General features: G+C 36.3%; 1 protein-coding gene across 2 annotated transcripts in view; it reads left to right on the top strand.

The window, feature by feature from the left end:
• The window catches only part of pcdh11 (protocadherin 11), a 126,087-nt gene that overhangs the window by 65,044 nt on the left and 44,918 nt on the right, over positions 1-16,125 (top strand). The window contains exon 5 of one of the 2 annotated variants that reach the window (XM_058649472.1): positions 3,687-3,716. In XM_058649472.1, the coding sequence (XP_058505455.1) occupies positions 3,687-3,716 (30 nt within the window). Of the gene's footprint in view, positions 1-3,686; positions 3,723-16,125 lie in introns of both variants that reach the window. The other variant, XM_058649471.1, reaches the window with a different exon arrangement.

The raw sequence follows: 16,125 nt of genomic DNA, 5'->3' as shown, positions 1-16,125 counted from the left end.
ACCACTTAATAATAATAAGCTGATGAAAAGGCAACATGTCCGCTTGTAAATCAAACTCGCTTCGAACACATGGTGACATTATTGCTGTCGAGTAATTGTGTTAGTGGAAAGTTGCTCCTTGTGCACACTCGAGAAGTGTGCAGGATTTACACCAATGTGTGGTTTGCAAAGAGGGCTTCCCTTTATTGAATGTCAATAAATCCATCAATACACTTTGGACAACTGAACACCGGCGCAGAGGGAAATGGGAATTCTATTTATCTATAGCTTCACTTAAGTATATTGAAGACTTTATTAGCCCCTTTTGATGAGGTGGTGTTTTGTTTTGCAACAGTTTCATCACACTGTCTATCAGAAATATAAGGGATGTATACTATACACATATGATGTGAACTCTGCCCACTGACTCTGGGTTGAGATGCTTGCGTCTCTTGCGCCTGCACACATGAGCATATGGTATTCACTTCCAAGTTTTCTACTGTGGATGTTTTTCACTACACATGCATAAGCCCGCATGTGTGCAATTGTGACACGACCTCCTGACAAAGCATTCATTGCTTTACTGTTGATGGATGAGGGCACATTTATCTCATGTGGATGGCCACTTGGTAACAGGCCACATGCTCCTCATACTTTCCTACCCTCTCCAAACAAGTTAATCCATAGACCGCGATGCTATGCTGACATTTATGGAATACAGAGCAACACCGACAAGTCCATCTTGACCATTATTTTCACCAACTTCTTCCACAGAGACTAGTTAAATTGAAACGGAGCACTTTGGTGAGCCTCACCAATGAACCCTGTGTCAGAGTCATAACAAATGTGAAATACGCAAGGGTGAGCTTTGGCAGCTCGAGAGACTGTGGCTATGGCTGGCATGCTTCCTGTATCTTTGCCCCACCGGCTGTCCCTCGCCACATTCAAAAGGTATTTACATTACACAATACATTACTATATCGGAGGCTGCAGAGACAGGAGCAGCATATCTTATCAGAGTTAAACTATTAGGAACACAAGGGCCCAGGAGATGGAGAGTTTAACTTTCAGAGTTCAGATATATACTAAATACAGTATAACTAGTGGAATATTGTAGCTTTAAGTACAATTGAATGTCTATTCTGTTTCTTGCAAGCTGACTTCAGCGTCGTCAAGTTCACGGGAAAATGTCTCATCAAATAAACATACAAAACATAATATTTTATTGGCAATGTATTTTTCGTGCTCTTAGTTATTATTACACATAGGGTTGTCCAGATACAATGGTAGTACCTTGTGTCCTTTGTGTTTTCATTTATTCAGAGGTTGTATCTTGGTTGTGAATAATCAATAACCAGTAATAATACATTTGCTATGACACATACTTCTGAACATAAGTTTTTGCTTGTTCCAGAAAAAAAAAGATAGCAAGGGAACTTTGTTATAGATGCAAGGTTAATAATCCCCTAAGAGCAAGGCCGTTACAGTAATGATTAAATATCTAGTTCTCTAGTAGATGCAACTGGAATAGTAGTTAAGATTTAACCTTATACTCTAAATGTAAATGTATATGGACAGAGGGAGGTAGATTAACTAGCCTTGTGTACAAAAGATGATGGAAAACTAGCCTATTAATATCCATGATATGTCCACAGTGAGATTTCTTTCTTCCTTCCTCCTGCACACTACAGGCTTCGTTTTAACTGGGAATGTAATTTTAGCTACCCTCCAGTCACCTACGCACAGCGAGAAAGAACTCTTACCCTCTGAATATGCCTTTGGATTACAACCCTACCCTTCTATCTCTGTGCCAACCTGCCACGACACTGCTTGGAGAGAAAAGGTTACTGCAGCACTTCAACCTGCCTCCAGTTCAAAAAGGAGCTCTCAGCCCTACGTGAAACCAAAATATTGTTCTGTAGTTTACGCGTTACGAGAGCATCGCGTGTAAGAATTTGCACGCGTTGCTTCAATATGTAATACACTGTGTCTTCCCTTTACTACATTTACGGTTTATTGCAGCCACCATGTCTAATCATCGGGATACATTTGGATACAGAAACAGAGCATAATAATGGCTGGCATTTTTAATCAATTATTTATCCAATATTTTAATGATTAGAGTGCCTGGGGTGATCAAAGGCTTGGTTCGAGCTCTGCTGCCTTTGCTCGCTAAGACATCCTTCTGTACTTTGATGTGGTTCACCAACAAATGCACTTATCTTAAGCATAACTCTCTCCTGTGCTTGAATGTGGGTGCTTTGAAAACAGCTAGTTTGAGAGGCATACGCGCAGAAAGAAGGTCACTGACCGATCCATACCGAGCACAAAAAAAAAAAAAAAAAGGACACAACCCACTCGTTTGTGGTCTACTACAATCAAACGTACAACTGCGATGTCGGATATCATCTGCGTGTGCGACAACATAGGTCACCTTGCTCACATCCCTCATGTACATTATCATATATTTAATTGGCTGTCAAGGTATCTAATTTGAGGTTTGTGTCACAAGATGTTGAATAAAACATTACGTGGAGAAGAAACAACTGCCTTATGGCAGCCACAAGTTAAATCCTGCTTTAAATGACCAGTCAGTGGATGCAAATGAGTTGCCGCTCAAACACGCCTGCCTTTGGTCGGTGTGCTCAAAAATGCAAAAGGGGAGAGAAAAAATAGGTTAGCGCTACGGCAGCAGTATCAGTCTGACAGTGACAGGTGAAGTATACAGTTGCGGAACAGTATAAATTAACTTATACATAATATAATATTATCTATCTTACCGACTTGCTTATATTTCAAGGAAATTAGATAAAACAGCGGTTCTCTACATGAATGAAGACATCACTTAACAAAAAACACAACACATGTTAGATAATTGTGTACAGATGTTTTTCATATTTTTTTTTTTTTTTTTTTTGATTCAGGTACTTGTCCACCATAAAGACTTCTTCTGTTGTAGATGAATACTTTGCTCTTGCTAAATCAGTGTCCCTGGGTGAGCAATTAGGGCGGGATAATCTGTTGACTTGAACTTGTTTCCCGTTCATTGTTTTACTGTTCCACCCTGGTAGTCCTCTCTGCTGCTCCTCTAAGTGGCTCCTCACTGCCAGAATTCTTCCCATTTTCTTTGCAAATCAAGTCATGTACTAAGATTATTATACACAGAACAAAGAAAACAAAATCGGTGATTAAAAATTAAATACTCTTATCTCTCTGAGAGTTATCTCAGTCCCCAGAGAGAGGATGCTGTTTTGCAGGCTTACGGGTGTCTTTTGTTCCCAATTTAGAAGCTTGTCACTGTTTATTGTTAATTTTTGATGCATCATTTGATATTCTGTTCGGTTTCTTCTCTGACATGCAGAGAAAACCTCTTTATCAAAGTGTCAGTTGTATGGCTTGCGTTGTCAGGGTGTCAAGTTTGCCCTATTATTTACATTTCTGTGGAGAGGGTGTGTACTCTGCAGCCTGGTTTTGATGGTGTGCCAGCTGAGCTCGGAAATGTGCTGTACAAACTGTGTCTGAGTAAAAAAAGAAAAAAAGAAAAATCTATATGTTCTTCAATCTTAAATGCAACTTAATCGAAAAGACATTTAAACTCCAAAATCCACAATTTGTCAATTTGTCAGTTGTCAATGGTGAACTCTGACTGACTTTAAAAAGTTATTCTGACGTGCGGATGTGAAATGACTGTTGTTCTCTCCTTGCAGGAGGCCTGTCAACTTGGCAAGATAACATCTGTGAGTGTAAGTCTTATTCAGTTCTTTGCTTGCTCTTGCATGCACATGAACATCATACATTGCAGGTGCCACCTCATGTCACTTTCACATGTTTGATTCTGTGGAACAAATTTGTGTTTAAGATGTTGGAAATCATGCAACCATAAGGATTATGAAAACCTTGCAAGATCCAACCAGAGTGAGGCAAATCCTTTAGCCATCCTTACCATTCACATTTCTGTAAGATGCGATGAGATTGAGTGCATGAAGTATAAGGGCTCGTTGTGTGTCATAAAAAAAGAAAAAGAACAGAAAACCTTGCTTTATTTAGGAGCTTAATTAAACTCTGTTGAACAGCTTCAGAGTGTAGCTACTATAGCGCTGCTGTTGGAAGTTTCCCTTCATTCACAGTTTTACTCTGTTGGATATGATATTTTATGCCATGTCATCAATGGCACACATGCACTTTGAAAAAAAAGAACATTAAAGTGAAAATTAAATGAAATAAGAGCCCCACGTCCAGCGTGGCTCAGCAAAACTCCTGATAAAATTTGCTGTGTTCTATTCAATATACAGAACTTATCCTGTCAGGCTATTGCTCACACTTAAAGGGCTATACTCATAGAATCTGAACATTCTTTACCATGCACGCTCACTCCAAAAACAATAGGGTTATGCCTATAGCCTACTGGCAGAATGTGGATCTACAATACATAAATAATGTAACACTTTTAGAATATCACTGACAAATTGTGAGAGTGGTTTTAAGGTGCTTGAGGTGTGTTTGTTCACATTGTATCTTCACTCAAATGTCAAATAATGCATCTGCTATGAAATCCAGGAAATCAGTTGTTGGTTTTGTCCTAATTGTACATTTCCCAAAACGGTTTTAATTTTTTTTTAATGTAGATGTGCAGTTTAGCACTAATATTGTATGTATGTTACTTACAGTATTTGCGTATTTAAGCTATTGTACTAGTTGCATTTACTGTACGTAGGTTTATCATAGCTGGTGTTGCAGCGAGTCATCTAATGACTCAATAACATATGAATGTGATAAAGATTCATTAGATCACCCACTAATCTCTCAACCCACTTGCTATTATCACCTCCCTCTAGCATGTTCCTGCTAACTCTCCATCTCACACACAGTGGCATATTCACCTCACACATAAAAGGCTGCTCTAGAACAGAATGTCCACAAAGACACAATGTAACAATGTGACTGTTGCACAACGTCTCTCATAGCTTTTTTTGGGGGTTTTTTTTGTTCATTTTCTCTCAATTTTCTTTCTTGCAACTTGACAAATCAGCATCTCCTCTGAACAGATTCGTGCAGGTCTAGATTTGCTCACGGGTTCATCCGAAATGGCACACCCGATCTCCCCTGATTCACTCCTAAGTGGTTCCCGTTTATAACTCAGTCCTTCTCACTTGGCCTTACTTTATTTTTTAGCTATTCCTCGAGAGCGGTTGTTGAAGAAAAAAACGTATACAATTATAAAATAGACATTTGCCAATGGTATTCCAAAGGACAAGGAGGAAGCTACTTAGCCTCCCCTCATCTCAGCCTGTTATCATTCCAAGAGTGTCACATACTGCGGCTCTGTCACGTCCCTCGGCATCGCCTTACAGGCGCACAGGGTATCCTTCCGCGTCTGAATGAGAAGCACTGGGCCGCACATTTAGATGCTCAGAGCAGCTGCCGTAAGAGTCCATCCACACTTGTGAGCATCAAGCCGGTATACTAAGCAGTGACTGGCAAGGAAAACATATACTGTTATTTATAATGATGTATGATTTATTTTTGGTCATGGAAATGTAAAAGTAAAAGTACGTTTGAGTGTGAGGTAACAGTAAATATCCACTAAGCCTAACCTGGATATTTATCCTAATTTATCCAGTCCTTTTCGTGGCCCTAACTTTACCCTCAGTCCTATCCTGGTCCCTAACCCAAACCACATACTCTTACTTTTATTTACTGTTGCTCTGCTCTGAGCATCTAAATGTGGCACCAGTGAGTTTGCAGTGGACTCAATTGAAAGCCTGGTGCATCTCATTCAGACACGGAAGGGTACCTTTCGCCGACGCCGAAGGGATGTGACAGAGCGGCGGTATGAGTCGGCATGAGGATGGGTTGCTCGTCTCCCCTTATATTTTCTAAATATAAGGGGACCTCTAATCTGGTAACTGCTGAATCCAACCCCATCTGCCTATTTTCTGGGTGGTTACCAAACTGGGTTGGGGGGGTTGGATTGGTTGGCCTGTTTGTATGGTAGAACTTGGCATGCATCTCTCCTGCTCATTTTATCTCTGTGTAAATACTTCTCAAGGCAGTGTTTTATCTGGCTGAACGGGCTTTGTTTGGTCTTGATATCTCTTACTGCAGCTTGTCTTTGCTTTATGGATTTCTGGCAGCTTCTTTAAATATGTGATAAAGCTTAGCAAAGCACTCACCTTGACTCCTCTGTGCATGTTTGTTTTTGTTTGTCACGTTTGTTTTCCCAGCGTTAATGTTTTATTCACATGTCATTTCCACCTTTTATTTATTTATTTATTTATTTAATGCACATTATTGGCATTTAATAGTAATTAGTGTTGTAGCTAAACAACTTAGTGTTGAGTGTATCGTGAAATCAAATTACGGCTTTCTTAACATCTGGCACCAACTTGAATGGGCTTGAATAAACGGAAGCCTAAAAAGAAGACACTCCCTTATGCAAAATGATTATGTTCTAATTGTCACGGACAGCTGTTTGTTCTAATAGATTCTGGATGCCATTGTTGGAGCAAGTTTCCAATAATTAGAATCATGTGGAGAGGAAGCATGCTTTGTTGTAGCGCTGCCAACCCTCTGTAAGTGGGCTTTCTCTTTTGCTGGAACCTGGACCTTGCTTTTGCGTGCATCCTGCTGTAATTTAAGAAACAGCTGCCAACGCTGTTTGAGAACAAGTAGATATTTACACTATACAAGCGTGGGCAAAAGTGGCACATAGAACAATATGCTTTTGCCAATGAGGTTCCGTCTCTCCGTTGGCTTAGCAGATGAATAAAATCATGCGATAAGTGGGAAAATAGAAATGTTCACAGAACTTTAAAAACACACCTCATTGTTTGGGAGCAGAGCAGCACGCAGTAAAGGCCAAATTAATTTTAATCTGCCGTATTTATGTATGTGGTTCAGCGTGTGAACATGCACCGCACTATTTGCTTTTGCTAATAGCAACAAGGGCAAAGAAAAGCTTCCGTCTCTGAGTTATTTTTCTCGGCAGCTGAAGGTTTCTTTGGCTCCTTGCCTCATTTCATCTGTCTTTTTCTTACTACTTTGTCTTTTTTTTTTCTTCTTCTTCTCTGACTAGTGTGCGTGTGTGTGTGTGCATACACACAAACAGAGTGATTTGTGCCCCCAGGATCTTGATGAATCAAGTAAATAGAATATGTAACTAGCTTATTTCACAATCACTGCATTGAAAAGCACTCAGTTGTGCTTTTGGGGTGCTAATTGTGTGGATTTAGGTTAGTCTGCCCTCTCTGATAGTTTTTAAATGAAGCTTTTGTGCACTCGGTTTTTGGCAGTTTCTCCTTCATTAGTGCCAGACTTTATTTCACTCCCTCTCTCCCTGCTCTATTTTCCTACCCTTATCTAATCTTATCAAGCAACAATAAGTCCTTTATCTATGCAATATAGTGGATAAAGAAAAATATGTTTGCAGATACACATTACCTCCTCCTGAGCTTGAAGAGCATGTGTTAATGATGTTTTTAATTCAGGACCTGCATATTGGTTTTGTTGCTGCGAAGAGCAAAATCAAGATAGTAATTTTGGCACCAGTTGCTCTTGGAGAAAAAAAAGAAAAGAAAATCTTATCAATTTGAATAATGAGGGGAATAAAATTCCCTGCAATAACCAAAGATGAGGGCGTAATTATTGTTGTGTCTTTTACACTCCTATACAGTATGGTGCAGTGTGATGTTACAAAAAGAATCATAAAGACATAAATCCAAGCCACCGCGTATATTTCAGAGCTGTTTTACCATTTTCACCTCAACATCAGATCATCCGATTTTTCTTTTTCCCTTTTTGTTGAACTCGCTGGAATAGATATAAAGAGCAAAAGAATAAAAAAAAAATAAAGATTGAAATCAGCAGTGTCTACAAAATACCCACTGTCCATCACAGTATGAATGACTGCAACGGTGAGCTTTATTGAGAGGAATCGCTACCATGTTGGCTGACATCAACGTATACAAAACAGAAAGGTCACAACATGAACTTCCATGAGCCTCGGGAGAAATCAAAGAGACTTGAACCTTTTAGAAAGAGAGGCACACACGCCTGCGATCCCTTGGACTTAAGAAATCAAAGTGTCCACATACATGTCTACTTCTTGTGTGTCTAAAATGGGTGAGAAGGAAAACTAGGACATAACCTGCTAATACACGCTCCATCTATTATCGAGTTGAGAAGTCTCAGCTGTAAATCTCACCGTCGGTTTAATATCTAGAGAAGTAATCCACTAGACTCGGGTTATGAGGTCACTATTTCAATTAGTCTCAGTGGTGACAGGATTCACTGATGGCATATTTTCCAAATAAAATCAGGTAAAGATGATTGATGCAGTACTGAACAGGTAATAACAACACTTGATATGATTAGGCAAGGATTTCCCTCATAAATGCTTCCTCACAGTACTCACTCACCCACGAACAAGCACCGCTGTCACCACTCACTGATGACATTATTAATCTTTGTTTGTGAGTGGTGGAGCAAGAAAAAAAAGGATACATTATTTTCTTTAATACCAAACTGCATGCATGCTTGGAATGATAGTGAGTTAAAAAACATTTCTCCCTGGGTTACATAAAAGCATGCAATATTTATTATTTTACTGACTAAACTTTCACGCAAATAATGACGATATAACAAAAACATTCTATTTAGTGCCTGCTGCTGCAAGGCATTCTAGTGAGAACCCAGAGTTCTCACTTGAATGCATTGCAGCGCAAGCATCTATTGTAATCGTACGGCGCATATTCTGCTTGATATTATTCCTCTTCCTCACGTTTTTCGCCGCGGACGACATACCTAAACTATGACATTTTTGTTTAAATTTTGGATGACATACCTAAACTATGACATTTTTCTAAAATTTGGACAACATACCAAACAATGACATTTTTGTGAGTTTTTGGACGACAAACTAAACGATGACATTTTTAAAAAATTGGACAACATACTAAACTATAACTTTTTTGTCAAATTTTGGACGACATACTAAACTATGACATTTTTGTCAAATTTTGGACAACATATTAAACTATGACTTTTTTGTCAAGATTTTGGACGACATACTATACTATGACTTTTTTGAACGATTTTGGACAACATACTATACTATGACATTTTTGTCAGATTTTGGACGCCATACTATACTATGACATTTTTGTCACATTTTGGACGACATACTATACTATGACTTTTTTTGGTCATTTTGGAAGACATACTATACTATGACTTTTTTGACCGATTTTTGACGACATACTATACTATGACTTTTTTGAGCGATTTTGGACGACATACTATACTATGACTTTTTTGAGTGATTTTGGACGACATACTATACTATGACTTTTTTGAACGATTTTGGACGACATACTATACTATGACTTTTTTTAGTTATTTTGGACGACATACTATACTATGACTTTTATCGGTGATCTTGGACGACATACTTTACGATGACTTTTTTTGGTGATTTTGGACGACATACTATACTATGACTTTTTTGAGTGATTTTTGACAACGTACTATACTATGACTTTTTTGACCGATTTTGGACGACATACTATACTATGACATTTTACTCTAAACCTGACCGGCATGGTGGTGTAGCGGTTAGTAGGTCTGATCTGTGTTCCTGTTACAGGAATGTGGTGGGTTCAATCCCAGGTTTAGGATGTTTGTAACTTTGGACGACATACTATACTATGAATTTTTTTGGTGATTTTGGACGACATAGTGAACTATGACATTTTACTCTAAACCTGAGTGGCATGGTGGTGTAGTGGTTTGTAGGTCTGATCTGTGTTCCTGTTACAGGAATGTGGTGGGTTCAATCCCAGGTTTAGGATGTTTGTAACTTTGGACAACATACTATACTATGACTTTTTTTTGGTGATTTTGGACGACATACTGTACTATGACTTTTTTTTATAGTATAGTATGTCGCCCAAATTCAGTCAGAAAAATCATAGTAAAGTATGTCGTCCAAAATCTGACAAAAATGTCATAGTATAGTATGTCGTCCAAAATCGTTCAAAAAAGTCATAGTATAGTATGTCGTTCAAAATCACTCAAAAAAGTCATTGTATAGTATGTCGTCCAAAATGACCAAAAAAAGTCATAGTATAGTATGTCGTCCAAAATCTGACAAAAATGTCATAGTATAGTATGTCGTCCAAAATGACCAAAAAAAGTCATAGTATAGTATGTCAGCCAAAATCTGAGAAAAATGTCATAGTATAGTATGTCGTCCAAAATCGGTCAAAAAAGTCATAGTATAGTATGTCGTCCAAAATCACTCAAAAAAGTCATAGTATAGTATGTCGTCCAAAATCGGTCAAAAAAGTCATAGTATAGTATGTCGTCCAAAATGACCAGAAAAAGTATGTTGTGCAAAGTTACTCTAAAGAGTCATAGTATAGCATGTCCTCCACAGTTACAAACATCCTAAGCCTGGGATTGATCCCACCACGTTTCTGTAACAGGAACACAGATCAGACCTACTAACCGCTACGCCACCATGCCACTCAGGTTTACAGTAAAATGTCATAGTTAACTGTCGTCCAAAATCTGACAAAAATGTCATAGTATAGTATGTCGTCCAAAATCACCAAAAAAAGTCATCGTAAAGTATGTCGTCCAAAATCACCAAAAAAAGTCATAGTATAGTATGTCGTCCAAAATCGCTCAAAAAAGTCATAGTATAGTATGTCGTCCAAAATCGCTCAAAAAAGTCATAGTATAGTATGTCGTCCAAAATTACCAAAAAAAGTCATAGTATAGTATGTCGTCCAAAATCGGTCAAAAAGTCATAGTATAGTATGTCGTCCAAAATCGCTCAAAAAAGTCATAGTATAGTATGTCGTCCAAAATCGCTCAAAAAAGTCATAGTATAGTATGTCGTCCAAAATTACCAAAAAAAGTCATAGTATAGTATGTCGTCCAAAATCGGTCAAAAAGTCATAGTATAGTATGTCGTCCAAAATCACCAAAAAAAGTCATAGTATAGTATGTCGTCCAAAATGACCAAAAAAAGTCATAGTATAGTATGTCGTCCAAAATCACCAAATAAAGTCATAGTATAGTATGTCGTCCAAAATGACCAAAAAAAGTCATAGTATAGTATGTCGTCCAAAATCTGACAAAAATGTCATAGTATAGAATGTCGTCCAAAATCTGACAAAAATGTCATAGTATAGTATGTCGTCCAAAATCGTTCAAAAAAGTCATAGTATAGTATGTCGTCAAAAATCGGTCAAAAATGTCATGGTATAGTATGTCGTCCAAAATAACTAAAAAAAGTCATAGTATAGTATGTCGTCCAAAATCTGACAAAAATGTCATAGTATAGTATGTCGTCCAAAATCGTTCAAAAAAGTCATAGTATAGTATGTCGTCCAAAATCACTCAAAAAAGTCATAGTATAGTATGTCGTCGAAAATGACCAAAAAGTCATAGTATAGTATGTCGTCCAAAATCTGCCAAAAATGTCATAGTATAGTATGTCGTCCAAAATCTGACAAAAATGTCATAGTATAGTATGTCGTCCAAAATCTGACAAAAATATCATAGTATAGTATGTCGTCCAAAATCTGACAAAAAAGTCATAGTATAGTATGTCGTCCAAAATCGCTCAAAAAAGTCATAGTATAGTATGTCGTCCAAAATCGCTCAAAAAAGTCATAGTATAGTATGTCGTCCAAAATTACCAAAAAAAGTCATAGTATAGTATGTCGTCCAAAATCGGTCAAAAAGTCATAGTATAGTATGTCGTCCAAAATCACCAAAAAAAGTCATAGTATAGTATGTCGTCCAAAATCACCAAAAAAAATCATAGTATAGTCTGTCGTCCAAAATGACCAAAAAAAGTCATAGTATAGTATGTCGTCCAAAATCTGACAAAAATGTCATAGTATAGTATGTCGTCCAAAATCTGACAAAAAAGTCATAGTATAGTATGTCGTCAAAATTGGTCAAAAATGTCATGGTATAGTATGTCGTCCAAAATAACTAAAAAAAGTCATAGTATAGTATGTCGTCCAAAATCGTTCAAAAAAGTCATAGTATAGTATGTCGTCAAAAATCGGTCAAAAAAGTCATAGTATAGTATGTTGTTAAAAATCGGTCAAAAAAGTCATAGTATAGTATGTCGTCCAAAATCACGCAAAAAAGTCATAGTATACTATGTCGTCCAAAATCGGTCAAAAATGTCATAGTATATAATGTGGTCCAAAATTTAACAAAAAAGTCATAGTACCGTATGTCGTCCAAAATCAGTCAAAAAAGTCACAGTATAGTATGTCGTCCAAAATAACTAAAAAAAGTCATAGTATAGTATGTCGTCCAAAATCTGACAAAAATGTCATAGTATAGTATGTCGTCCAAAATCGTTCAAAAAAGTCATAGTATAGTATGTCAGCCAAAATCACTCAAAAAAGTCATAGTATAGTATGTCGTCCAAAATGACCAAAAAAAGTCACAGTATATTATGTCGTCCAAAATCTGACAAAAATGTCATAGTATAGTATGTCAGCCAAAATCTGAGAAAAATGTCATAGTAGAGTATGTTGTCCAAAATCGGTCAAAAAAGTCATAGTATAGTATGTCGTCCAAAATCACTCAAAAAAGTCATAGTATAGTATGTCGTCCAAAATCACCAAAAAAAGTCATCGTAAAGTATGTCGTCCAAAATCTCCAATAAAAGTCATAGTATAGTATGTCGTCCAAAATAACTAAAAAAAGTCATAGTATAGTATGTCGTCCAAAATCACCAAAAAAAGTCATAGTATAGTATGTCGTCCAAAATCTGACAAAAAAGTCATAGTATAGTATGTCGTCCAAAATCGCTCAAAAAAGTCATAGTATAGTATGTCGTCCAAAATCGCTCAAAAAAGTCATAGTATAGTATGTCGTCCAAAATTACCAAAAAAAGTCATAGTATAGTATATCGTCCAAAATCACCAAAAAAAATCATAGTATAGTATGTCGTCCAAAATCTGACAAAAATGTCATAGTATAGTATGTCATCCAAAATCGTTCAAAAAAGTCATAGTATAGTATGTCGTCCAAAATCACTCAAAAAAGTCATAGTATAGTATGTCGTCCAAAATGACCAAAAAAAGTCACAGTATATTATGTCGTCCAAAATCTGACAAAATTGTCATAGTATAGTATGTCAGCCAAAATCTGAGAAAAATGTCATAGTAGAGTATGTTGTCCAAAATCGGTCAAAAAAGTCATAGTATAGTATGTCGTCCAAAATCACTCAAAAAAGTCATAGTATAGTATGTCGTCCAAAATCTGACAAAAAAGTCATAGTATAGTATGTCGTCCAAAATCGCTCAAAAAAGTCATAGTATAGTATATCGTCCAAAATCACCAAAAAAAATCATAGTATAGTCTGTCGTCCAAAATGACCAAAAAAAGTCATAGTATAGTATGTCGTCCAAAATCTGACAAAAATGTCATAGTATAGTATGTCGTCCAAAATCTGACAAAAATGTCATAGTATAGTATGTCGTCCAAAATCATTCAAAAAAGTCATAGTATAGTATGTCGTCCAAAATCACTCAAAAAAGTCATAGTATAGTATGTCGTCCAAAATCGGTCAAAAAAGTCATAGTATAGTATGTCGTCCAAAATCGCTCAAAAAAGTCATAGTATAGTATGTCGTCCAAAATCACCAAAAAAAGTCATAGTATAGTATGTCGTCCAAAATCACGCAAAAAAGTCATAGTATAGTATGTCTTCCAAAATCTGACAAAAATGTCATAGTATAGTATGTCGTCCAAAATCGCTCCAAAAAGTCCTAGTATAGTATGTCGTCCAAAATCACTCAAAAAAGTCATACTATAGTATGTTGTCCAAAATCACTCAAAAAAATCATAGTATAGTATGTCGTCCAAAATCCCTCAAAAAAGTCATAGTATAGTATGTCGTCCAAAATCACCAAAAAAAGTCATAGTATAGTATGTTGTCCAAAATCACCAAACAAATCATAGTATAGTATGTTGTCCAAAATAGTTCAAAAAAGTCATAGTATAGTATGTCGTCCAAAATTACCAAAAAAAGTCATAGTATAGTATGTCGTCCAAAATCGGTCAAAAAGTCATAGTATAGTATGTCGTCCAAAATCACCAAAAAATCACTCAAAATCACCAAAATCACTCAAAAAAGTCATACTATAGTATGTTGTCCAAAATCACTCAAAAAAATCATAGTATAGTATGTCGTCCAAAATCACTCAAAAAAGTCATAGTATAGTATGTCGTCCAAAATCACCAAAAAAAGTCATAGTATAGTATGTCGTCCAAAATCTGACAAAAAAGTCATAGTATAGTATGTCGTCCAAAATCTCTCAATAAAGTCATAGTATAGTATGTCGTCCAAAATCGCTCAAAAAAGTCATAGTATAGTATGTCGTCCAAAATTACCAAAAAAAGTCATAGTATAGTATGTCGTCCAAAATCGGTCAAAAAGTCATAGTATAGTATGTCGTCCAAAATCACCAAAAAAAGTCATAGTATAGTATATCGTCCAAAATCACCAAAAAAAATCATAGTATAGTCTTTCGTCCAAAATGACCAAAAAAAGTCACAGTATAGTATGTCGTCCAAAATCTGACAAAAATGTCATAGTATAGTATGTCGTCCAAAATCTGACAAAAATGTCATAGTATAGTATGTCGTCCAAAATCATTCAAAAAAGTCATAGTATAGTATGTCGTCCAAAATCGCTCAAAAAAGTCATAGTATAGTATGTCGTCCAAAATCGCTCAAAAAAGGCATAGTATAGTATGTCGTCCAAAATTACCAAAAAAAGTCATAGTATAGTATGTCGTCCAAAATCGGTCAAAAAGTCATAGTATAGTATGTCGTCCAAAATCACCAAAAAAAGTCATAGTATAGTTTGTCGTCCAAAATCACCAAAAAAAATCATAGTATAGTCTGTCGTCCAAAATGACCAAAAAAAGTCATAGAATAGTATGTCGTCCAAAATCGGACAAAAATGTCAGAGTATAGTATGTCGTCCAAAATCTGACAAAAATGTCATAGTATAGTATGTCGTCCAAAATCTGACAAAAATATCATAGTATAGTATGTCGTCCAAAATCGTTCAAAAAAGTCATAGTATAGTATGTCGTCAAAAATCGGTCAAAAAAGTCATAGTATAGTATGTCGTTAAAAATCGGTCAAAAAAGTCATAGTATAGTATGTGGTCCAAAATCACGCAAAAAAGTCATAGTATACTATGTCGTCCAAAATCGGTCAAAAAAGTCATAGTATAGTATGTCGTCCAAAATGACCAAAAAAAGTATGTTGTGCAAAGTTACTCTAAAGAGTCATAGTATAGCATGTCGTCCACAGTTACAAACATCCTAAACCTGGGATTGATCCCACCACATTTCTGTAACAGGAACACAGATCAGACCTACTAACCACTACCCCACCATGCCACGCAGGTTCACAGTAAAATGTCATAGTTCACTGTCGTCCAAAATCTGACAAAAATGTCATAGTATATAATGTGGTCCAAAATTTAACAAAAAAGTCATAGTACCGTATGTCGTCCAAAATCAGTCAAAAAAGTCATAGTATAGTATGTCGTCCAAAATAACTAAAAAAAGTCATAGTATAGTATGTCGTCCAAAATCTGACAAAAATGTCATAGTATAGTATGTCGTCCAAAATAGTTCAAAAAAGTCATAGTATAGTATGTCGTCCAAAATCACTCAAAAAAGTCATAGTATAGTATGTCGTCCAAAATGACCAAAAAAAGTCATAGTATAGTATGTCGTCCAAAATCTGACAAAAATGTCATAGTATAGTATGTCGTCCAAAATCTGACAAAAATGTCATAGTATAGTATGTCGTCCAAAATCTGACAAAAATATCATAGTATAGTATGTCGTCCAAAATCTGACAAAAAAGTCATAGTATAGTATGTCGTCCAAAATCGCTCAAAAAAGTCATAGTATAGTATGTCGTCCAAAATTACCAAAAAAAGTCATAGATAGTATGTCGTCCAAAATCGGTCAAAAAGTCATAGTATAGTATGTTGTCCAAAATCACTCAAAAAAGTCATAGTATAGTATGTCGTCCAAAATCACCAAAAAAAATCATAGTATAGTATGTCGTCCAAAATCGT

The sequence above is a fragment of the Solea solea genome, chromosome 14, assembly GCF_958295425.1.
Source record: "Solea solea chromosome 14, fSolSol10.1, whole genome shotgun sequence".
NCBI lineage: Eukaryota > Metazoa > Chordata > Actinopteri > Pleuronectiformes > Soleidae > Solea > Solea solea.
This window is presented reverse-complemented; position numbering and strand designations above follow the sequence as displayed.